The 24,879-nt window shown below is 41.1% G+C and overlaps 1 protein-coding gene across 1 annotated transcript in view; it reads left to right on the top strand.

Annotated features, from left to right (window-relative positions):
• The window catches only part of LOC133248195 (antigen WC1.1-like), a 64,825-nt gene that overhangs the window by 21,788 nt on the left and 18,158 nt on the right, over nt 1–24,879 (top strand). The window contains 7 exon segments of the mRNA XM_061418017.1: nt 314–406; nt 483–797; nt 1,937–2,251; nt 12,454–12,768; nt 18,220–18,333; nt 18,336–18,518; nt 18,612–18,929. Of these exon segments, the coding sequence (XP_061274001.1) occupies nt 314–406; nt 483–797; nt 1,937–2,251; nt 12,454–12,768; nt 18,220–18,333; nt 18,336–18,518; nt 18,612–18,929 (1,653 nt within the window).

Raw genomic sequence — 24,879 nt, 5'->3', positions numbered from 1 at the left:
AACTGAAGTGAACTGAATACAGCTTTCATATAAGCTCCATTAGGAGGGATTGGGGGCAGGAGGAGAAGGGGATGACAGAGGATGAGATGGCTGGATGGCATCACCGACTCAACGGACGTGAGTCTGAGTGAACTCCAGGAGTTGGTGATGGACAGGGAGGCCTGGCCTGCTGCAATTCATGGGGTCTCAAAGAGTCGGACACGACTGAGTGACTGAACTAACTAACTAACTAACTGACCAGGTCATTATTTCCCTTAATTCAGTTTCCTGTTCTTCAACCCTTCCAGACTTCTGATCATTGTTGTTTCTTCAGGAAACCAGATCCAGGTGCTTCCCCAGTGCAACGACTCCCTGTCTCAACCTGCAGGCTCTGCGGCCTCCGAGGAGAGCGCCCCCTACTGCTCAGGTGAGGGTCCCACAAGACAGAAGATCCTTCTCATTCCCCAGGTCGACGCCCCATTGTCCCATTTCTCTCTCCTCAGACAGCAGGCAGCTCCGCCTGGTGGACGGGGGCGGTCCCTGCGCCGGGAGAGTGGAGATCCTTGACCAGGGCTCCTGGGGCACCATCTGTGATGACGGCTGGGACCTGGACGATGCCCGCGTGGTGTGCAGGCAGCTGGGCTGTGGAGAAGCCCTCAATGCCACGGGGTCTGCTCACTTCGGGGCAGGATCAGGGCCCATCTGGCTGGACAACTTGAACTGCACAGGAAAGGAGTCCCACGTGTGGAGGTGCCCTTCCCGGGGCTGGGGGCAGCACAACTGCAGACACAAGCAGGACGCGGGGGTCATCTGCTCAGGTCTGCGCTGCACACTGTCCGCAGGTGGGGGAGGGGTGGGGCCCTGGAGGACGGGGTCTGAGCCCTGAGGGAGAGATGCTGAAAGGACCAGCTAAGGAGGCTTCCTCCCGTGGAGCCTGTCTTTCCAGCAGACGTGAAGACGAGGTGCTTTCACTTCCTCCCGCAGCAGCTGCGGATCTGGTCGTTTCTTCTCAGCAGTGTTTCCTGGCAGAGCCGATTTTTACAGTTTTTCTTGAAAGCAGGGCTCTCTCTCCAGTTACATACAAAAAATTTAAACCCACAGTACTAGTTTCCGTTTGCTTCAGTAACAATTTTAAATTAGTGGGTTAAAACAACATATATTTATTTCCTTTGGGGGAGAATCTATTTCTTGTCTTTTCAATATTCTAGATAAAAAAAAAAAAAAAAAAGAAAGTCACATAATCGTGTCTGACTCTTTGCGATCCCATGGACTATATCCTGCCCTGCCCCTCTGTCCATGGAATTCTCAAGCTTCTAGAAACTGTCTACATCCCTTGGTTCACAGCCTCCTTCATCCATTATCAGACCAGAAATGCTGCAGGCCTCCAGATATGAGCCAGAGTCACATTTCTTTCTTTAGGCAGAGCTAAGAAATGTATTCCATGTTTAAGGATAGTGGGTCTAAGGATGTGCTCAGACTGGGCTCACATTGTTCATACAATATTCTAGCTTAATCTCACCATCCCAAGGTCCTTTTCTTAATCACATCTGTAAATCCCCTTTGTCAAGTATGGTAACATATTCACAGGTTGCAGAGCCTGGGATGTAGACATTTTTGGGTTAATTATTCTGCCTATCTCCCTAATATCCACATCACATCCCTTAACATACTCAACGATTTTCTTAGGAAGCAGAATTCAGCTGCCCCTCCCTGACTAGTGCCCACACAATTTGGTCTTCCTCTCAGTTCATATCCACTACACCATTGTGGTAGAAATAGAAAGACAGACACAAATGGACAAAGTCAGTTAAAAGGGAGGCGATGTCAGTCTTGTCATCTAGTGGGTATCTCTTGAACAAGGTCAGAGATGAATGTTTACCATTTCTAGAAGAAAGGAAAACCTAGAACATGCAGCAAAATTTTCACTGTGTCCTGTCTCCTCCCCTTTCAACCTTAGAGTTCCTGGCCCTCAGGATGGTGAGCGAGGACCAGCAGTGTGCTGGGTGGCTGGAAGTTTTCTACAATGGGACCTGGGGCAGTGTCTGCCGCAGCCCCATGGAAGACATCACTGTGTCCATGATCTGCAGACAGCTTGGCTGTGGGGACAGTGGAACCCTCAACTCTTCTGTTGCTCTTAGAGAAGGTTTTAGGCCACAGTGGGTGGATGGAATCCAGTGTCGGAAAACTGACACCTCTCTCTGGCAGTGTCCTTCTGACCCTTGGAATTACACTTCATGCTCTCCAAAGGAGGAAGCCTATATCTGGTGTGCAGGTGATTTACTGTCTGTTTCTGTGTGTCTGTCCCAACCCTGTAGGATGCAGTGAGATTTGATATTTTAAAATCTAAGTGATGAGTTTAATTTGGGTCCACAAAATGACATTAAGTGAAAATGTTAGTGTCCAACTCAGTCGTGTCCGACTCTTTGTGTCTGCATGGACTATAGCCCGCCAGGCTCCTCTGTCCATGGAATTTCCAGGCAAGAATACTGGAATGGGTTTCCATTCCCTTCTCCAGGGGATCATCCCAACCTAGGTATCGCAATTGAGTCTCCCACACTGCAGTCAGATTCTTTACCGTCTGAGTCACCAGAGAAGCCTAAATGAGGTAAGGATGAAATTAATTTTATCCACATATTCCACTCTTGTTTGTTAAAATTTTTAATTCAGATGTAATTCTTGTAACATTATATTAGTTCTAAGTATAAAACATAGTGTTTATGTTTTTGTACATATTGGTAAATCATCACCACATGTACAGTAATATCCATCACCACATGTAGTTACAATTTTTTTTTCTTATGATCCCACAAGTAAGAATTTGCATGCTGCAACTAAGACCCAGGACAATCAAATAAATAATTAATTTTAAAAGAGAGCATTATTCTCTTCATAGTCTTGACATAAGAACATGCATCATGTTTTTTTTTTTTTAATCCACATTAGGGCTCCCCTGGTAGCTAAGCTGGTAAAGAATCCGCCTACAATGCAGGAGACCCCGGTTTGATTCCTGGGTCGGGAAGATCCACTGGAGAAGGGATAGGGCTACTCATTCCAGTATTCTTGGACTTCCCTGATGACTCAGTGGGTAAAGAATCTGCCTGCAATGTGGGAAACCTAGGTGCTATCCCTGGCTTGGGAACACCCTTGGAGAAGGGAAAGGCTACCCACTCCAGTATTTTGGCCTGGAGAATTCCAGGGATTGTATACTCCATGGGGTCGTAAAGAATTGGACATGACTGAGCGACTTTCACAAACACTATATACAAAAATATTATCTTCTTTCCTATATTACAGTTTTTTCTTTTTTTAATATAAATATATTTATTTTAATTGGAGGTTAATTACTTTACAATATTGTATTGGTTTTGCCATACATCAACATGAATCCACCACAGGTATACACATGTTCCCCATCCTGAACCCCCCTCTCTCCTCCCTCCCCGTACCATCCCTCTGGGTCGTCTCAGTGCACCATCTCCAAGCAACCAGTATCATGCATCGAACCTGGACTGGCGACTCGTTTCATATATGATATTATATATGTTTCAATGCCATTCTCCCAAATCATCCCACCCTCGCCCTCTCCCACAGAGTCCAAAAGACTGTTCTATACATCTGTGTCTCTTTTGCTGTCTCACATACAGGGTTATCATTACCATCTTTCTAAATTCCATATATATGCATTAATATACTGTATTGGTGTTTTTCTTTCTGGCTTAGTTCACTCTGTATAATAGGCTCCAGTTTCATCCACCTCATTATTACAGTTAAGATATCTTTTATGACAATATTTTTTTCTCTAGAATGTTTTAAAATTTTTATTTATTTATAGGAACTCTCTATAAACAAACATCACTTCAGTTCAGTTGCTCAGTTGTGTCAGCTTCAACATCAGTCCTTCCAATGAACACTCAGGACTGATCTCCTTTAAGATGGACTGGTTGGATCTCCTTGCAGTTCAAGGGACTCTCAAGAGTCTTCTCCAACACCACAGTTCAAAAGCATCAATTCTTAGCTGCTCAGCTTTCTTTATAGTCTTATAAACAAACATCACTTACTCTTTCTTAAATATTTTTGTAAATATTTCCCCCATTTTTTGCATATATGTTTAAGGTTATATATATGAATGGGGGGGTTATGTTATCAAATCTATAATGGTTTACTTTTGACTTCTGCCCTTAATGAAATGTTTCATATGCCATTCTTAATCTCAAAATAATATTGAATCAAGTTTTATTTTCTGCAAATAATTTTACAGTTCCACTAAAGAATATTCAAAACCTAATTTTGAATTCATTTATTTATCTGAATTTATTTTACTATGTGTGATTGTATAATATCATCACCAGATAAGAATTATATTTTAGATATGTGATAGCTTCATCACAAAATAAAAACACATTGCTTCATGATTTCATGGATATGATGTCAAAAATACAGGCAACAAAGCAAAAATAGACAAGTGGGAATATATCAAACTAAAAATCTTCAAGCCAAAGGAAACATCAACAGAGTGAAAAAGCAAGCTAGCACAAATTATATAAGGTGTTAATTTCCAAACAAATAAGGAACTCCTGCAACTCAAGAAAAAAATAATCTAAAACCTAATAACTCAATTAAAAAATAGGCCAAGGGCTTGAATAGACATTTCTCTAAAGAAGACATACAAATGGCCAGTGGGTATATGAAAAATGCTTGACATTGTCAATCATCAGGGAAATGTAAATCAAAACCAGAAAGATATCATCTCACACATGTCAGAATGACTGTTTTTTTTTTTTTTTTAAAGACACCTAATGTTTGCAAGGCTGTGGAGAAATTGACACTTTCTGTGTACTTATCCACATGAAATGTATACATTTTATTAATAAAACTATGCAATCCGGGGGTTAAATCTCTGGACTTTCACTGTCATGGGTCCAGGTTCAATTCCTGACCTGGAAACTAAGATCCCACGAGCTACAGCACAGCCAAAAACAAACAAACAACAACACAAAAACTATGACCAAAAAATCTGTATGATTTGTAGTGATGTCCCTTTTCATTCTTGGTATTGTTAACTTCATTTACTCTCTGCTCTTCATTGGTATTGATCAGTGTTCATCAATTTTCAATGAGCCATGTTTAAAGGGTTTTTTCCTATGTTTTCCATCTTACGCTTACCTTCTTTTCCATTCATTATTATTCCTTTTTTAATTAACTCCAACATTCTATATTCTTTAGGCTTTCTCATCTCCTAGTTTCTTAATTGAAGCTTACATTTTTTTCACTTTCAGTCTTTCCTCTTCTCTAAATCTAGGGTATAAATGCCCCTTAGGCACTACTTGAGTTTCATTAGAAGAATTTATGATAATATAATTATTTTGTGTTTGTTATTATTATTGTATTTTTATTACCATTATTTCACAATATTTGGTAAATTTTAAATTTATTCCCAGACTCAGGTGTTTTTTGGAAGGGTGCTGCTGAATTTCCCAAAATAGGGATGGCTAACAATATTTTCTTTTTAATTCTTAATTTTATTCCACTGTGGTCAGAGTAAATACTCTGTATGAATTCAAAGAGTGAAATATTTTGTCCTATTATGTGGTCATTTTTGATAATTGTTCCTAGTGCATTTACAATAATGTGAACTCTTGCATTGTTGGGTGCATTGCTCTATGTGTTACTTACTTAAACGTGCTGATTATTTTGTTGTACATCTACTGTATTCTTTGTTTTTTTGTATGTCTGGTCTGTATGCTACTGAAAAAGATACAGTAAAAATCCCCCATTTTGATTGTGATTTTGCCTATTTCTTCTTTTCATTCTGTCAAGTATATTTCAAAGCTATGTTCTGTTACCTTTCTTGAATTTTGATGTTTATATCTTTATTAAGGGTGCATCTCATTATAATCATGAAAATTCTCTCTTTAATTCAATTAGTGTTCAGTTCAATTCAGTTCAGCAGCTAAGTTTTGTCCAACTCTTTGCGACCCGATGGACTGTAGCACCCCAGGCTTCCCTGTCCACCACCAACTCCCAGAGTTTACCCAAACTCATGTCCATTGAGTCAGTGATGCCATCCAGCAATCTCACCCTCTGTCATCCCCTTCTCCTTCTGCCCCCAATCTTTCTAAGCATCGGGGTCTTTTGAAATGAGTCACCTCTTCACATCAGGTGGCCAAAATATTGGAGTTTCAGCTTCAACATCAGTCCTTCCAGTGAGCACTCAGGACTGATCTCCTTTAGGATGGACTGGTTGGATCTCCTTGCAGTCCAAGGGACTCTCAAGAGTCTTCTCCAACACTACAATTCAAAAGCATCAATTCTCCATTGCTCAGCTTTCTTTACAGTCCAACTCTCACATCCACACATGACTACTAGAAAAACCATAGCTTCTGACTAGATGGACCTTTTGTTGGCAAAGTTATATCTCCGCTTTTTAGTATGCTGTCTAGGTTGGTTATAACTTTCCTTCCAAGGAGCAAGCGTCTTTTAATTTCATGGCTGCAATCACCATCTGCAGTGATTTTGGAGCCCCCCAAATAAAGTCAGCTACTGTTTCCACTGTTTCCATATCTATTTGCCAGGAAGTGATGGGACTGGATGCCATGATCTTAGTTTTCTGAATGTTGAGCTTTAAGCCAACTTTTTCACTCTCCTCTTTCACTTTCATCAAGAGGGTCGTTAGTTCTTCTTCACTTTCTGCCATAAGGGTGGTGTCGTCTGCATATCTGAGGTTATTGATATGTCTCCCAGCAGTCTTGATTCCAGCTTGTGCTTCATCCAGCCCAGCATTTCTCATGTGGTATTCTGTATATAAGTTAAATAAGCAGGATGACAATATACAGCCTTGAGGTACTCCTTTTCCTATTTGGAACCAGACTGTTGTTCCATGTCCAGTTCTAACTGTTGCTTCCTGACCTGCATACAGGTTTCTTAAGAGGCAGGTAAGGTGGTCTAGTATTCCCATCTCTTTCAGAATTTTCCACAGTTTATCGTGATCCACAGTCAAAGCCTATGGCATAGTCAATAAAGCAGAAATAGATGTTTTTCTGGAACTCTCTTGCTTTTTCAATGATCCAACAGATGTTGGCAATTTGATCTCTGGTTCCTCTGCCTTTTCTAAAACCAGCTTGAACATCTGGAAGTTCACGGTTCACGTATTGCTGAAGCCTGGCTTGGAGAATTTTGAGCATTACTTTACTAGCGTGTGAGATGAGTGCAATTGTATGGTAGTTTGAGCATTCTTTGGCATTGCCTTTCTTTGGGATTGGAATGAAAAGTGACCTTTTCCAGTCCTGTGGCCACTGCTGAGTTTTCCAAATTTGCTGGCATATTGAGTGCAGCACTTTCACAGCATCATCAGGATTTGAAATAGGTCAACTGGAATTCCATCACCTCCACTAGCTTTGTTAGTAGTGATGCTTTCTAAGGCCCACTTGACTTCACATTCCAGGATGTCTGGCTCTAGGTCAGTGATCACACCATCGTGATTATCTGGGTCGTGAAGATCTTTTTTGTACAGTTCTTCTGTGTATTCTTGCCACCTCTTCTTAATATCTTCTGCTTTTGTTAGGTCCATACCATTTCTGTCTTTTATTCATCTTTGCATGAAATGTTCCCTTGGTATCTCTAATTTTCTTGAAGAGATCTCTAGTCTTTCCCATTCTTTTGTTTTCCTCTATTTCTTTGCACTGATTGCCAAGGAAGGATTTCTTATTTCTCCTTGCTATTTTTTGGCACTCTGCATTCACATGGGTATATCTTTCCTTTTCTCCTTTGCTTTTTGCTTCCCTTCTTTTCACACCTATTTGGAAGGCCTCCTCAGACAGCCATTTTGCTTTTTTGCATTTCTTTTTTTCTTGGGGATGGTCTTGATTTCTGTCTCCTGTACAGTGTCACGAACCTCTGTCCATAGTTTATCAGGCACTCTGTCTATCAGATCTAGTCTCTTAAATCTACTTCTCACTTCCACTGTATAGTCATAAGGGATTTGATTTAGGTCATACCTGAATAGTCTAGTGTTTTTCCCCACTTTCTTCAATTTAAGTCTGAATTTGGCAATAAGGAGTTCATGGTCTGAGCCACAGTCAGCTCCTGGTCTTGTTTTTGCTGCCTGTATAGAGCTTCTCCATCTTTGGCTGTGAAGAATATAATCTATCTGATTTCAGTGTCAGCCATCTGGTGATGTCCATGTGTAGAGTCTTCTCTCGTGTTGTTGGAAGAGGGTGTTTGCTATGATCAGTGTGTTTTCTTAGCAAAACTCTCTTAGCCTTTGCCCTGCTTCATTCTGTACTCCGAGGTCAAATTTGCCTGTCACTCCAGGTGTTTCTTGACTTCCTACTTTTGCATTCCAGTACCCTATAATGAAAAGGATATCTTTTTTGGGTGTTAGTTCTAAAAAGTCATGTAGGTGTTCATAGAACCATTCAACTTCAGCTTCTTCAGCAATACTGGTTGGGGCATAGACTTGGATTACTGTGATATTGAATGGTTTGCCTTGGAAATAAACAGAGAGATCATTCTGTTGTTTTTGAGATTGCATCCAAGTACTGCATTTCAGACTCTTTTGTTGACTTTGATGGTTACTCCATTTCTTCTAAGTGATTCCTGCCCACAGTAGTAGATATAATGGTCATATGAGTTAAATTCACCTATTCCAGTCCATTTTAGTTCACCGATTCCTAGAATGTTGACGTTCACTGTTGCCATCTCCTGTTTGACCACTTCCAATTTCCCTTCATTCATGGACCTAAGATTCCAGGTTCCTATGCAATATTGCTCTTTACACCATTGGACCTTGCTTCTATCACCAGTCACATCCACAACTGGGTATTGTTTTTGCCTTGGCTCTCTGCCTTCATTCTTTCTGGAGTTATTTCTCCACTGATCTCCAGTAACATATTGGGCACCTACTGACCTGGGGAGTTCATCTTTCAGTGTCCTATCTTTTTGCCTTTTCATACTGTTCATGGGGTTTTTCAAGGCAAGAATACTGCAGTGGTTTGCCATTCCCTTCTCCAGTGGACCACATTTTGTCAGACCTCTCCACCATGACCTGTCCATCTTGGTTGGCCCTATACAGCCTGGCTTAGTTTCATTGAGTTAGACAAGGCTGTGGTCCATGTGATCAGGTTGGCTGGTTTTCTGTGATTGTGGTTTCAGTCTGTCTGCCCTCTGATGCCCTCTCTCAGCACTACTGTCAATTAGTGTATCTTTTCTTAAAGTCTACTTTCTGGGACGTCGATAAAGCTACTCCAGTTTTCTTATAGTTAGTACATTTTTTCCATCATTTTACTTTCAACCTTTCTTTGTTTTCATAATATAAGGTGATCGTTTTGCAAGTAACATTTGCACCAGTTTTGTTTTATCTTAATCCATTCACTGTAAATGCAGTTAGTGATATTGATGTGTTGGTATCTGCCATTTGCTTTTAATTGATCCACATGCTTTATGTTCCCTTTTCTCTCCCCTTTTCCCCCTTCCTTTAGTATTAAATAAATCTGTTATTATTTCAGATTTTCCTTTTAATTTTCAGCAGCTTTACTAGGAAGAGTATGAAAACTCTTCCATTTATATTTTTAAAAAATTCTCTATCATTATACCTTCAAATATGACTTCTGTAGTTCTGTCTCTCTGTCTCTGTATCTCTTCTCCCTCTCCTACTCTTTCTTTTACTTCTCATCTCTCATCTTTATGACTCCCCTAAATCACTGTATTCTAAGTTCTATCTAAAATTTGTTTGACTTATCCATTCACTTTTAACCCTAGATATTTTATTTTAGGTCAACAATGGTTCCATTGCTATTTTTATTTGTTTATGATTATTTGCTAATTTTTTCATCTTTGTACCTGTATATTCTCCCCTTCTCTCCTTTCCCCTAAATACACTGATTGTAGTTAAAATCCTTATGCATTTCTATCATGTGTGTCTCTGCATTCTCTTATCTCTTTTTTTCACTTTGGTCATTTGTCATGTTATCCTAACTTGTCAAATGTCATGTCATTTTTTGTTGAATGCTATAAATTATATATGAAAAAGTAAGATACTCTTGATACATTTTCTAATACCTGAAAGGATCTACCCTTTGTTTTGCTAGGCAGATGGGGGAAGGGGTGTATATCACTCAAATATCTAAATATAACCTAAAACTGAGCTGTAATAAGTGTGGGTTGCAGTTTTGGTAGCACCCGGTCCACCTGTGATTTTTCTGTCCCTGTGACAGGGGATTTCAGAGATTTCAGTTCAGAGCCTGGATTCTTTGGTAGCTCAGTACCCAAGAGAATGAGAAAGACTCTGCTTTCCAAGTCTTTTTATATAGTTCTTTAGCCTCCTGTCCTTCACAGCTTACATACTGGGCAGATATTTGAGGAGAAAACGTGCTGTGTGAGAGAGGCTCTCAAGACTCTAATTTTGTCACTCCAGCACCAGGTAACTCCCAAATTATGATTGCTTCCTGTCACAACAGTAGTCCTCTGCTTTCCCAAGCCCAGATTCAGAATCATTAAATTATGCAATGAATCAGCAAATTCCCAGAGAAAAAGAAGCTATAGATCCTTAGCTAACATCGAAATAACCTCCACTCTTTAGAATTTTAACATATTTAGTCCATGTTGTGTCAACAAATGTTGAATACATTTCAGTTCAGTTCAGTTCAGTCACTCAGTAGTGTCTGACTCTTTGTGACCCCATGATCACAGCACGCCAGGCCTCCCTGTCCATTACCAACTCCCGGAGTTCACTCAAACGCACGTCCATCGAGTCGGTGATGCCATCCAGCCATCTCATCCTCTGTCGTCCCCTTCTCCCTCTGCCCCCAGTCTCTCCCAGCATCAGAGTCTTTTCCAATGAGTCAACTCTGTGCATGAGGTGGCCAACGTACTGGAGTTTCAGCTTTAGCATCATTCCTTCCAAAGAAATCCCAGGGCTGATATCCTTTAGAATGGACTGGTTGGATCTCCTTGCAGTCCAAGGGACTCTCAAGAGTCTTCTCCAACACCACAGTTCAAAAACATCAATTCTTCGGTGCTCAGCTTTCTTCATAGTCCTTCTCTCACATCCATACACGACTACTGGAAAAACCAAAGCCTTGACTAGATGGACCTTTGTTGGGAAAGTAACATTTACTCTTTCTTAAAAAACATTTTTCAGCTTTTTAAGTTGTATCCAGCAAGACCCAGCAAAACACATTGGCCTGCTGTGAATTCCTCCATTCTCCATGGAAGTGGAACAATTTAGGTTTAATTCTCTACTTCATCATTTACTTAAAGTGCAACATTGATAGACATTCTTTAACCTTTCTTTACATCACTTTTATGTATAAAAGGAGAGGAGAATACAGTGAGCTTGTTAATATTATTTGTTCAAGGGCTTGCATGAATGTGACCTATTTCTGCTCAGTGATAGAACTAGAAGAACTTTGCCGGTGGCTCAGCTGTAAAGAGTCCACCTGCAATGCAGGAGACGCTGGTTAGATCGCTGGGTCAGGAAGATCCCCTGGAGAAGGGCATGGCAACCCACTCCAGTATTCTTGCCTGGAGAATCCCATGGGCAGAGGAGCCTGGTGGGCTACAGTTCATAGGGTCTTAAAGAGTTGAACATGACTGAAGTGACTAAGCAAACATACACACTATTTCCCCCTAAAGATCACATAACTCCAAAATTTGAATAACAGAGATTCTTGACACAAAGTCCAAGGAGGGATTATATTTTTTTGGGGAGAAGAAGCAACATTCTATGATTCCCAATGGAATCTGGCCAGTGTCAATGTTCCCTGACATCATCCCTCATGCAAAGTTGTTCAGTCAACTCAAAGAGATCACATTCTTTGAAAGTAAGTATCCAGATCTGAAGTCTGAAGCTTAGAACCACAAATGAAATATTCTGGGGTAAACCAAGATATCACAGAATCCATTTGTTTTTCAGTTCTGAATGACTGTACCAAGGAGAAGGATTCTAATGGTAGAGGATTCATGATTGCTATCTGAGGCATCTGATAAGGGCAGTTCCTGACTCCACTCCCTTTACTCAACCCCTTTAACTCTTAGGTCAACGGCATCAAAATGTGTGTGCTTTGAAAGGAATCCATCCAGCTGCCAGCTCATTCCTGTGACTCTGAACTCATTTAACTGCTCCAGGTAGAGAGACTAACATTTCCTGTAAATCTTTCTCTGATGCTGTGCAGAACTCTACAGATCAGAATGTTAACTCTGATAGAACCTTGTACCACCTTCTGTCTCAGACTACTCACTAGAGTGTTTTCAACTTACTTACTTCCTGTTTTATTTTCTACCTGTTCTTCAACCTTATTATTCTCTTGCCACTGGTATAAAAAACCAGACCCAGCTGCTGCCCTATTGCAACGACTCCGTGTGTGAACCAGCAGGGTCTGCAGCCTCAGAGGAGAGCGCCCCCTACTGCTCAGGTGGGGGTCCTAGAGGACAGAAAACCCTTCCCAACCCCCTGGCGTCCCATTTCTCTCTGCTCAGACAGCAGACAGATCCGCCTGGTGGACGGAGGTGGTCGCTGCTCTGGGAGAGTGGAGATCCTTGACCAGGGCTCCTGGGGCACCATCTGTGATGACCGCTGGGACGTGGACGATGCCCGCGTGGTGTGCAGGCAGCTGGGATGTGGAGAAGCCCTGGACGCCACTGTCTCTTCCTCCTTCGGGAGGGGATCAGGGCCCATCTGGCTGGATGAAGTGAACTGCAGAGGAGAGGAGTCCCAAGTGTGGAGGTGCCCTACCTGGGGATGGCAGCAACACAACTGCGATCATCAAGAAGATGCAGGAGTCATCTGCTCAGGTATGGTCAATTCTTTGTCCACAGGCTGAGAAAATGGAAAGTTCCAAGAAAGCTGGTGTCTGATCAGCAGGGCAATGGGAGATAGGTGGGCTAGAGAGGACTCAGACGCCTACCCATCCTCCCTGAGTGCACTGTGGCTATGAGTGATGAGCATCGTATACTTTCCTCTTATAAGTCTCTGCTATTCTTTTCGTCTCCAGTGGACTTACCTGATGCTAAAATAGCTTTATTCATTCTCCCAATTAAAATAAATCCTCATAATTTTTTTTCATAATTCACTTTTTGTAAGAGTGAAACATTTGCTAACTGCCACATACACATTCTCTTTGCACAGGGAGGCTATGAGAGGCAGGGACAAGAATGAGGATGTACTTTCCTGGGTGGAGTTGTTTCTGTACAAACAATGTGAGACATTATTTTGCACTAAGCTAGTAGGAGTGGAGGTTACTCTTACTATAGGAGAATATCATTTACATATATAGAGGTGATCCCTAAAGGGATATTATTTAACAAATCAGAGATTCTTATGGATTTGTGGCAGATTTCAAGTTTCCTTTGGAAATTTAGTTGTAAATGTTCATAGTTCTTTGATGGTAGAACTAGAGAACTGTGAATGAAATGCTCCGAGTCATATATTCTTTCATTGTTACTAGAAAAGTCTCTCTCCCCAATTTTTCCTTTAAGATATCTGAATAAATGCAAACTTTGGAGGAACACTTAGTCATGCACTGGCAAGTCAAAGGTGGAGGTAATAAAACATGAATTTCTGTGTTTTATGATAGATTATGTAGTTTATATTTGATGATTTCAGTGATATAAGAGACTTGTGTTTGGGGGCTTATTTGAGCAAGAGGACAAATGTAATTTTTGAAGAAGGTGGAACAGGTTTTATAGTAGTTGGGAGGAAGGGGAATGGCAATGGGAGCTGAGGAAGGCAACTCTGAGGTTCTTTGAGCAGCACTGAAGGTCCAGGTGTGGTGTGGAAGATGCTATGTGTGCCTAAGGACCCAAGATGTCTACACAGCAAGAGACCAGACAAGGATATATCTTTATTATATTTAATATCTTTACTCATTCACATCAGTTCAGTTCAGTTCAGTCTTTCAGTAGTGTCAGACTCTTGGCGACCCCATGAATTGCAGCCCGCCAGGCCTCCCTGTCCATCACCAACTCCCGGAGTTCACTCAAACTCATGTCTATCGAGTCAGTGATGCCATCCACCCATCTCATCCTCTGTCATCCCCTTCTCCTCCTGCCCCCAATCCCTCCCAGCATCAGAGTCTTTTCCAATGAGTCAACTCTTCACATGAGGTGCTCAAAGTACTGGAGTTTCAGCTTTAGCTTCATTCCTTCCAAAGAAATCCCAGGGCTGATCTCCTTCAGAATGGACTGTTTGGATATCCTTGCAGTCCAAGGGACTCTCAAAAGTCTTCTCCAACACCACAGTTCAAAATCATCAATTCTTCGGCGCTCAGCTTTCTTCATAGTCCTTCTCTCACATTCATACATGACTACTGGAAAAACCATAGCCTTGACTAGACGGATCTTTGTTGGCAAAGTAATGTCTCTGCTTTTGAATATGCTATCTAGGTTGGTTCTAACTTTCCTTCCAAGGAGTAAGCGTCTTTTAATTTCATGGCTGCAGTCACCATCTTCAGTGATTTTGGAGCACCCCAAAATAAAGTCTGACACTATTTCCACTGTTTCCCCATCTATTTCCCATGAAGTGATGGGACCAGATGCCATGATCTTTGTTTTCTGAGTGTTGAGCTTTAAGCCAACTTTTTCACTCTCCACTTTCACTTTCATCAAGAGGCTTTTGAATTCCTCTTCACTTTCTGCCATAAGGGTGGTGTCATCTGCATATCTGAGGTTATTCATATTTCTCCCGGCAATCTTGATTCCAGCTTGTGCTTCTTCCAGCCCAGAGTTTCTCGTGATGTACTCTGCATATAAGTTAAATAAGCAGGGTGACAATATACAGCCTTGATGTACTCCTTTTCCTATTCAGCCTTCTATTTAATAATTTTCTTGGAATTTTCACACACTCACTCTTCTATGTAAATTTTAAAATCAAGTAGAAAATAAAAAAGAAATAATATATCTCAGAAGTCTCTATCTTAATATGTCCTAAGACTTTACTGATTATCCAGCACCTATTTGAATATGTAACTTTTATCAGGGTATATAAAACAGAATACAAGAAATACTTCTCTCTTTGTCTTTCTAAATTTTTAATCTCATGGAATTAATATAATATCAACAATCTCAGATATGCAGATGACATCACCCCAAATGGTAGAAAGTGAAGAGGAACTAAAGAGCCTCTTGATGAAAGTGAAAGAGGAGAGTGAAAAAGCTGATTTGAAACTCAGCATTCAGAAAACTAAGATCATGGCATCCTGTCCCAGCACTTCATGGCAAACAGACGGGGAAAAAATGGAAACTGTGACAGACTTTTTTTTCTTGGGCTCCAAAATCACTGTGGACAGTGACTGCAATCATGAAATTAAAAGATGCTTTCTCCTTGGAAGAAAAGCTGACAAACCTAGACAGTATATTAAAAAACAGAGACATTACTTTGAGACAAAGGTCCATCTAGTCAAAGCTATGGTTTTTTCAGTAGTCATGTATGGATGTGAGAGTTGGACCATAAAGAAGGCTGAACACTGAAAAACTGATGCTTTTGAACTGTGGTGTTGGAGAAGACTCTTGAGAGTCCCTTGCACTGCAAGGAGATCAAACCACTCAATCCTAAATGAAATCAACCCTGAATATTCACTGAAAGGACTGATGCTGAAGCTGAAGCTCCAATACTTTTGCCACCTGATATGAAGAACTGATTCACTGGAAAAGACCCTGATGCTGGGAAACATTGGAGGCTGGTGGAGAAGGGGACAACAGAAGATGAGATAGTTAGATGGCATCACAGACTCGATGGTCATGAGTGTGAGCAAAGTCAGGGAGATAGTGAAGGACAGGGAAGCCTGTCATTCTTCAGTCCATGGGGTAGCAAAGAGTCAGACACGACTGAGTGGCTGAGCAACAACAACAACAAACAGTTAATTAAAAATCGTTTATCTAGGATGTGTATCCTGTGACCAAACTCCCAGCCATAATAGATTAGGGGTCCTAACTTAGGCCTCTCTGGGGAGATGGAAATGGATTAACAAAAAAGGCAAGCAGATCATCCTCTGTCTCATCATTCATTCTTGTATGAGTGGTCAAGCTAATCCTTCAATTCTTTAATTTCTGCAGTGCATTTTCTGTTCTCTCCTGCTCTCTATGCTGCTGCTGCTGCTGCTAAGACGCTTCAGTCATCTCTGACTCTGTGCGACCCCATAGACAGCAGCCCACCAGGCTCTGCTGTCCCTGGGATTGTCCAGGCAAGCACACTGGAGTGGGTTGCCATTGCCTTCTCCACCTGCTCTCTATAGTCGATTTTTATTCTATTACATCATTCTTTTTGGGACTTCAAAGTTCACAAATGTATGCAATCAGAGTCCTTCACCTGAACAAATTCCACCATGTACATAAATAATCATGAGCACACTCAGAAACCAGGAAAATTATTTAAAAAGTTGTTCTTTATGATGTGCAGGTTTTTTTCCTATTGGATTACCTTTTTTCTATCCAAAATATGGTCTCTGAAGGATGAAATCATTATCATCAATCTTTTTTTGGTCTCTCTCTCTCATACTCCATCCACTCCCCATTTAACCTGCCACTCACTCCACCTCACTCCCTACAGAAGTTCTTTCCTTTTGGAGTCTCCTTTCCATCTATTTGCAGCTCTTAAGCTTGTTTTTTCTTTTCTGCATTGGGAGAAATCAGAAAGGGTAGCAGGGTTATGTGGCAAATGGGAGGAGCACAGGGGATAAAAAGTGTTAAAATCTTGTTGAACAAGTCTTTTTTCCCCCAAATGTTTTTATGTTTCATTCCTATTGAGGCGTTTGCAATTTAGAAATCTCTAAAGTATATATTAAAAGACACTTACTCCTTGGAAGGAAAGTAACCTTCCTAGACAGCAACCTAGTAACCAACCTAGACAGCATATTAAAAAGCAGAGATATTACTTTGCCAACAAAAGTCCATCTAGTCAAGGCTATGGTTTTTCCAGTGGTCATGTATGGATGTAAGAGTTGGATTGTGAAGAAAGCTGAGCGCTGAAAAATTGATGCTTTTGAACTGTGGTGCTGGAGAAGACTCTTGTGAGTCCCTTGGACTGCAAGGAGATCCAACCAGTCCATTCTAAAGGAGACCAGTCCTGGGTGTTCATTGGAAGGACTGATGCTGAGGCTGAAACTCCAATACTTTGGCCACCTCGTGCGAAGAGCTGACTCATTGGAAAACACCCTAATTCTGGGAGGGAATGGGGGCAGGAGGAGAAGGGGACGACAGAGAATGAGATGGCTGGATGGCATCACTGACTCGATGCACACGAGTTTGGGTGAAGTCCTGGAGTTGGTGATGGACAGGGAGGCCTGGCGTGCGCAATTCATGGGGTCACAAAGAGTCGGACACGACTGAGGGACTGAACTGAGCTAAACTGAACTGAAAGTATATATGGCTTTGTTGCTGTCTGCTCTCTTCCTCTCATTCTCCTTTTTTATAGCTTGCTGGCTTCTTATCTCAGAAATCCAAATAGGAAAGGCATATGCAGTTAGCATATAGGTAAGGTTAGAATACATTGAATTATCATTACTCTTTCACATTTGCTGAGAATCTCATGTCTAGTATGAAGTAATCAACTAACTCAATTGTCTTGCATAATCCCACTGAGACCTCACTTTCTCCCAGGTGTCTTGATAAATCCTAGGTTTTTAAGAAAGATGGCTAGGACAATTCCCTCCCTCTCCTATGACTCTCTGAGCTTTTGTCATTTCTAAACTTACCCGTGGACAACTTCTTTCACAATTAGATTATAATACCTGCACTCCGATCCAGCCCGTGTGATATTCCCTGTCCTCAGTGATTTGAATATTGGCTCTGAGAGAAAACTGGCAAGAATTTTAGCCCCAGAAATCTCAGGATGGTCTTCTAAACTTCTAAACTTCTCTGGCTCTTAGGCCTCTAAGCTCTTGAATCACATGGACCTTTTTCACTCTCACTTCAGCTCTGCACACATGTTTGAATGTCTACCACTGTGTGGTTTCTTTGGGCACTGTAGTTTCCATGCCCCAGATAGGAATTAACATTCCTAACCAATATATATTCTCGGGATTCAGCCATTCCGAACTGATCCTTCAATCCTTCTGGATATCTCTTCAGAAACTTGCTCATGAAAATGCAGTTTGACAAGGGACAGTCAAATTATCTTTTCTTATCCCCTCTTATTCCACTGTTGGAAAGAAAAGCTTTCACACCATCTCACGCCTGTGAATGTTGTTTCCAATTGTCAAGCCAGGTTAATGAACACTCACCGGGTTTGTTGTTCTTTGTTTCTCTTAGGATTTGTGCGTCTGGCTGGAGGGGATGGACCCTGCTCAGGGCGAGTAGAAGTGCATTCTGGAGAAGCCTGGACCCCAGTGTCTGATGGAAACTTCACACTCCCCACTGCCCAGGTCAGCTGGGATGTGGCAAGGCTGTGTCTGTCCTGGGACACATGCCATTCAGAGAGTCCGATGGCCAGGTCTGGGCTGAAGAGTTCAGGTGTGATGGGGGGGAGCCTGAGCTCTGGTCCTGCCCCAGAGTGCCCTGTCCAGGAGGCACGTGTCTCCACAGTGGAGCTGCTCAGGTTGTCTGTTCAGGTGAGATGCACATCAGGACTTAACCTCCGTGTACACTCAGTTCAAGCTAAAAAAGAAATCAGATTTTACTGAAATCCTGTCTTTTTCTATCAGTGTACACAGAAGTCCAGCTTATGAAAAATGGCACCTCTCAATGTGAGGGGCAGGTGGAGATGAAGATTTCTGGACGATGGAGAGCGCTCTGTGCCTCCCACTGGAGTCTGGCCAGTGCCAATGTTGTCTGTCGTCAGCTCGGCTGTGGAGTTGCCATCTCCACCCCCAGAGGACCACACTTGGTGGAAGGAGGTGATCAGATCTCAACAGCCCGATTTCACTGCTCAGGGGCTGAGTCCTTCCTGTGGAGTTGTCCTGTGACTGCCTTGGGTGGTCCTGACTGTTCCAATGGCAACACAGCCTCTGTGATCTGCTCAGGTAAGAGAGGGAAGGGCTACTATACTTAGGATTCTCATGGAGTGAAATTTCCCCAAAGCAGAGAGTAAGAGAAAACAGGCTTAAAAAGGAAGATATTCTGTAGTGAAATTATTGAACTCAGGTTTCAGCTGCTCATTACTCAAGAATCCAATACTGAGACACAAGCGTGGGATAAAATTAAAGATAGCTTTGTTGAGGAAACCAGCAGTTCTGGGGAGACAGAGGACTAATGTACCAAAGAACTAGCTCCCCCTTGCTGATCAGGGACAAGACTTTTTAAATGGGAATTTCAGGAGTGCACAGGTGGAGGTAGGGGACAGGTTACCTGCAGAATAGTACAGCTAGCTCCGACAGTCATCTTGAAATAGGTCTGATCAGTGTCACCTTTATTGTTTGAAATACAGTTAATCATCAGTTCTAGTGTTGGTCTGTTCCCATTTCCTTGAGGCCAATTCTTAGAATTGTGCAAGATGAAGAAGATTATGGGCTTCCCTGTTGACTCAGATGGTAAAGAATCTGCTTGCAATGCAAGAGACTCAGGTTTGATCCCTGGGTTGGGAAGATTCCCCTGGAGAAGGAAAAGGCACCCCACTAGTCTGGTCATCATGTAATTTACTTCTACTACCTGGTTGGGATTTCAGCATCTGCAAAACAGCTCAAAGGATATGGCTCAGAATGTTAGCTATAGCCCATGAGGAGGCACTAAAAATACTTGACTTTGTTTAGGGTTAAACTATTATTATTTTATCCGATTTGACTGTTTTCCTTTGTTTCTGAAAAATTTTCATTTCTGTGATTAAATTTATTCTTTGGCTAAGGCTTTTCTACAGACAGAAGCAGGTGCAGGACATGAGGGTGGTCTGTCCTGAGAAGGCTCCGTAAGGTCCTGCTCCATAACCTTCTCATTGTTCACTCATTTTTTCAGGGGAAAGAAGTGCTAAGAAATGCTATGTCAGGGAAAGAAATGCTTAGATGAATAATATTTTTATGAAACATTATTATTTAAGGATAATAATAGAGAACAAAGTACAAACAATAAGTGTATACCTAGGTCATGTTCCCAACCCAGATCCACAAAGAGAACATTGACAGCACCACAGAATCACTATTGCCTCCCAATAGCTGTGTCCTCCTCTCCAGGGAAGACTGCTTACCTAAGACTTGTACTGCCATAGAATATTTTTTCAGTTTTTGAACTTTATGTATAACCATATAGAATATTTTATTTTGTGTCTAATTTCCCACTCATGATGTTGTTTATGGCAACATTGTATTCAATTTTATTACTATAGAGTAGTCCTTTGAATGATCACATGACCATGCATTGATCCATTCAACTAGTGCCAGAGATTTCAGTTTGTTGCCAGGTTTTGACTATTACAAATACAGTGGTGCAAATTACCATGACAATGACTTTTGGCATAAATATTTATTATGTTTTTTTGTGTTTAATTCTGTTTTATATTTTTATTTTCTTAATGGTATGGTGTATTTCAATGAGCCAAGTTACTCATCTTAAGTTAATTCATTCACCTTTTTTACTGTACATGTAGTGCTCCTTCAGTCAGTCAGTTCAGTTCAGTCACTCAGTCATGTCCGACTCTTTGCAATCCCATGGACTGCAGCACATCAACCTTCCCTGTCCTTCATCATCTCCCACAGCTTGCTCAAGCTCATATCCATTGAGTTGGTGATACCACCCAATCATGTCATCCTCTGTCATCTACTTCTCCTCCTGCCTTCAGAATTTTTCTGCATCAGGGTCTTTTCCATTGAGTCAGTTCTTCCCATCATGTGGCCAAAGTATTAGAGCTTCATCTTCAGCATCAGTCCTTCCAATGAATATTCAGCACTGATTTCCTTTAGGATTGACTGGTTTAATATCCTTGAAGTCCAAGGGACTCTCAAAAGTCTTCTCCAACACCACAGTTCACAAGCATCAATTCTTCAGTGCTCAGCTTTCTTTATGGTCCAGCTCTCACATCCATACATGACTACTGGAAAAACTACAGCTTTGTTGGACCTTTGTCGGCAAAGTAACGTCTCTGCTGTTTAATATGCTATCTAGGTTTGTCATAGCTGTTCTTCAAGGAGCAAGCATCTTTTAATTTCATGGCTGCAGTCACCATTTGCAGTGATTTTGGAGTCCAAGAAAATAAAGTCTGTCACTGTTTTCATTGTTTTCCCATCTATTTGCCATGAAATGATGGGACCAGATGCCATGATCTTCCTTTTCTGAATGTTAAGTTTTAAGCCAACATTTTCACTCACCTCTTTCACCTTCATCAAGAGGCTCTTTAGTTCCTCTTCACTTTCTGCCATAAGGGTGGTGTCATCTGCATATCTGAGGTTATTCATATGTCTCCCAGCAATCTTGACTCCAGCTTGTGCTTCATCCATCCTGGCATTTCGCATGACGTGTTCTGCATAGAAGTTAAATAATCAGGGTGACAATATACAGGCTTGATGTACTCCTGTCTCAGCTTTGAACAAGTCCCTTGTTCCAGTCCATAGAGCTCCTTATATCCTCCTAGAAAGAACTTTGTCTACTCCAAAATCACAAAAATATTCTCTGAGAGTATCTCACAGAAGTGTAATTACTTTTCTTTTGCATGTAATTATACAGCGCTTCTAGGATTGATATCTGTGTAGGATAAGGGTCAAGTGTCATGTTTTCACATGGGCATCCAGTTGACTCAGAATCTTTTTCTGGAAAGACTATTCCTTACTTCAGTGCCACCTTTGTGATAAACCAAAGGCACATATGTCTGAGCACTTCTTTTAGACTTTCTCTTCTGTTCCACTGTATCATTTGTCTATCCTTCCACCTGTACCACATTTTCTTAATTATTGTAATTTTATAGTAAATCTTGAACCTTCCCTGGTGGCTCAGATGGTAAAGAATCTGCCTGCAAGGCGGGAGACCTGGGTTTGATCTCTGGGTTGGGAAGATCCCCTGGAGAAGTGCATGGCAACCCACTCCAGTATTCTTGCCTGGAGAGTCCCCATGGAGAGAGGAGCTTGGTGGGCTGTAGTTCATTGGGTCACAAAGAATTGGAAATGACTGAGTGACTAAGCACACATAGTAAGTCTGGGTAACTTTATTTATTTATTTTTTAAGATTGTTGGATTTTATTTATTTATTTTTAAAATATAAATTTATTTATTTTACTTGGAGGTTAATTACTTTACAATATTGTATTGGTTTTGCCATACATCAACATGAATCCACCACAGGTATACACGTGTTCCCAATCCTGAACCCCCCTTCCTCCTCCCTCCCCATACCATCCCTCTGGGTCGTCTCAGTGCACCAGTTGTTGCTGTTCTTCCTAACTGCCTTGGTCATTCTTGGTTTTTGTATTTTGTATACATTTTTGAGCTGAGGCTCCAATACTTTGCCACCTGATGTGAAGAGCTGACTCATTAGAAAAGACCCTGATGCTTGGAAAGATTGAAGGCAGGAGGAGAAGGGGACAACAGAAGATGAGATAGTTGGATGGCATCACTGACTCAATGGACATGAGTTTGGGTAAACTCTGGGAGTTGGTGATGGACAGGGAAGCCTGGCGTGCTGCAGTCCATGGGGTTGCAAAGAGTCAGACATGACTGAGTGACTGAACAACATCATAAATTTTGAATCATCTTGTCATGTTTCACACACACAAAAGCATCAGGGAATTTTATTGAGGTTAGCTTTAATCTGTATATAAATTTGAGAATGATTTATTTTGACAACATTGAGTCTCCCAATTCATTGGCAAAATATATCCCTTCATTTAGTTCGGTCTTGAATTTCTCTCTGATGTTTTGCACATCTTTACCTAGGTTTCCTCCTAGGCATTTTATGGGTTTGATGTTACTAGTATTTACTTTAGTGAAGGTTTTCAAGGAGTGAATTCTCTCTGAACTTTATCTGGATTCCCCAAATGTTAGGTTAGTATTTTGCTTTAATCCTTCTTTCTTTCTTTCTTTTCTCTCCCTCTCTCTCTCACTCTAGTTTTCTCTGTCTTGCTCTAGCTTTCCCTCTCTCTCCTGCTTTGTCCCTCTCCTGCCCCATTTTCCCCCTGAGTATGTAAAATCCTTCTGGATTAAGTTGCAGATAGGATGCTCCTTTATCCCTCCCCCTCCCCCAAAACAACAAAAAAAAACTTCAGGGAATTTCCTTACATAACCACAGTTCAATCAAATCTTTAGAGATATCAGCCCCAGATAACATCTAAGTGCAACCACATGAGAGACCCCAAAGATAGAACTGCCAAGTTGAGTCTTTTCCAAATTACTGACCAGGAAATTATGATCAAAATTTAAAAAAAATTCCCCCAACTGCTAAGTTTGGGGGGAAACTTTGTTATACAGTATTGTTAACCAGGCACTTACCATGTAACCAGCTTTTCTATATAGAGGAATATTTATCCTCTCATCTTCCATTTTACTATTTCTACTTTATATTGATCTAATGTGCTGATAGATTCATTCTGTAGTTCTTAATTTCAGCTGTTAACTTTTTCAGCTGTCGAATTTTCGTCTGTTTTTGTTATCATTTCTCTGCCAAGACACACATCTTGTTAATTTTTTGTGCACTTTAATCATGGCTATTTAAATTCTCTGTCAGACTATAAAACTCTTAGAGGAAAACATAGGCAGAAGATTCTTTGACGTAAATTGCAACAAGATCTTTTTTGACCAACCTTCTAGAGTAAAGAAAATAAAAACAAAAATTAACAAATAGGACCCGATTAAACTTAAAAGGTTTTGCATAGCAAAGGAAACCATAAACAGAACAAAAAGACAACTGTCAGAATGGGAGAAAATATTTGCAACTAAAATGAAACAACTAACAAGCGACCGATCTTCAAAATGCACAAACAACTCAATATCAACAAACCAAACAACCCAATTGAAAAATGGGAAAAATACCTAAACAGACGTTTCTCCAGACATACAGATGGCTAACAAATACATGAAAAGATGTTCAATATCACTAATTACTAGAGAGATGCAAAACTGCAGTCAGGTATTACTTCACACCAGTCAGAATGTCTACCGTTAAATCTACAAACAATAAATGCTGGAGAGAATGTGCAGAAAAGGGAATCTTCCTACACATGGCTATGTAAATTGGCACAACTACTATGGAGAACAGTCTGGAGGTTCCTCAAAAAACTAAAAATAGAACTATCATATGACTCAGCAATCCCACTCCTGGGCACATACCTGGAGAGAATCATCATTCAAAAAGACACATTCATCCTAATGTTCACTGAAGCACTATTTACAACAGTCAGGAGACGGAAGCAACCCAAATGTCCCTCACAGGAGGAATGGATAGAGAAGATGTTGTATGTATATAAAATGAAATATTACTCAGCCATAAAAGAATAAAGTTGTGAAATTTGCAGAGACATGGATAGACCTAGAGATTGTTATGTTCAGTTTAGTTCAGTTCAGTTGCTCGTCATGTCCGATTGTTTGCGACCCCGTTGACTGTAGCACAAGAGGGCTCCCTGTCCATCACCAACTCCCGGAGATTAAACTCATGTTGTTTGATGCCATGTTGGTGATGCCATGTTGGCGATGCCAACCATCTCATCCTCTGTCGTCCATTTCTCCTCTCACCTTCAATCTTTCCCAGCATCAGGGTCTTTTTAAATGAGTCAGTTCTTCACATCAGGTGGCCGAAGTACTGGAGCTTCAGCTTCAGCATCAGTCCTTCCAATGAACATTCAGGACTGATTTCCTTTAGGATGGACTGGTTGGATCTCCTTGCAGTCCAAGGGACTCTCAAGAGTCTTCTCCAACACCACAGTTCAAAAGCATCAATTCTTTGGTGCTCAGCTTTCTTTATAGTCCAACTCTCATATCCATACATGATTACTGGAAAAACCATAGCCTTGACTAGTAGGACCTTTGTTGGCAAAGTAATGTCTCTGCTTTTTAAAATGTTGTC

This window comes from Bos javanicus, chromosome 5 (genome assembly GCF_032452875.1).
Source record: "Bos javanicus breed banteng chromosome 5, ARS-OSU_banteng_1.0, whole genome shotgun sequence".
In the NCBI taxonomy this organism is placed as follows: domain Eukaryota; kingdom Metazoa; phylum Chordata; class Mammalia; order Artiodactyla; family Bovidae; genus Bos; species Bos javanicus.
This window is presented reverse-complemented; position numbering and strand designations above follow the sequence as displayed.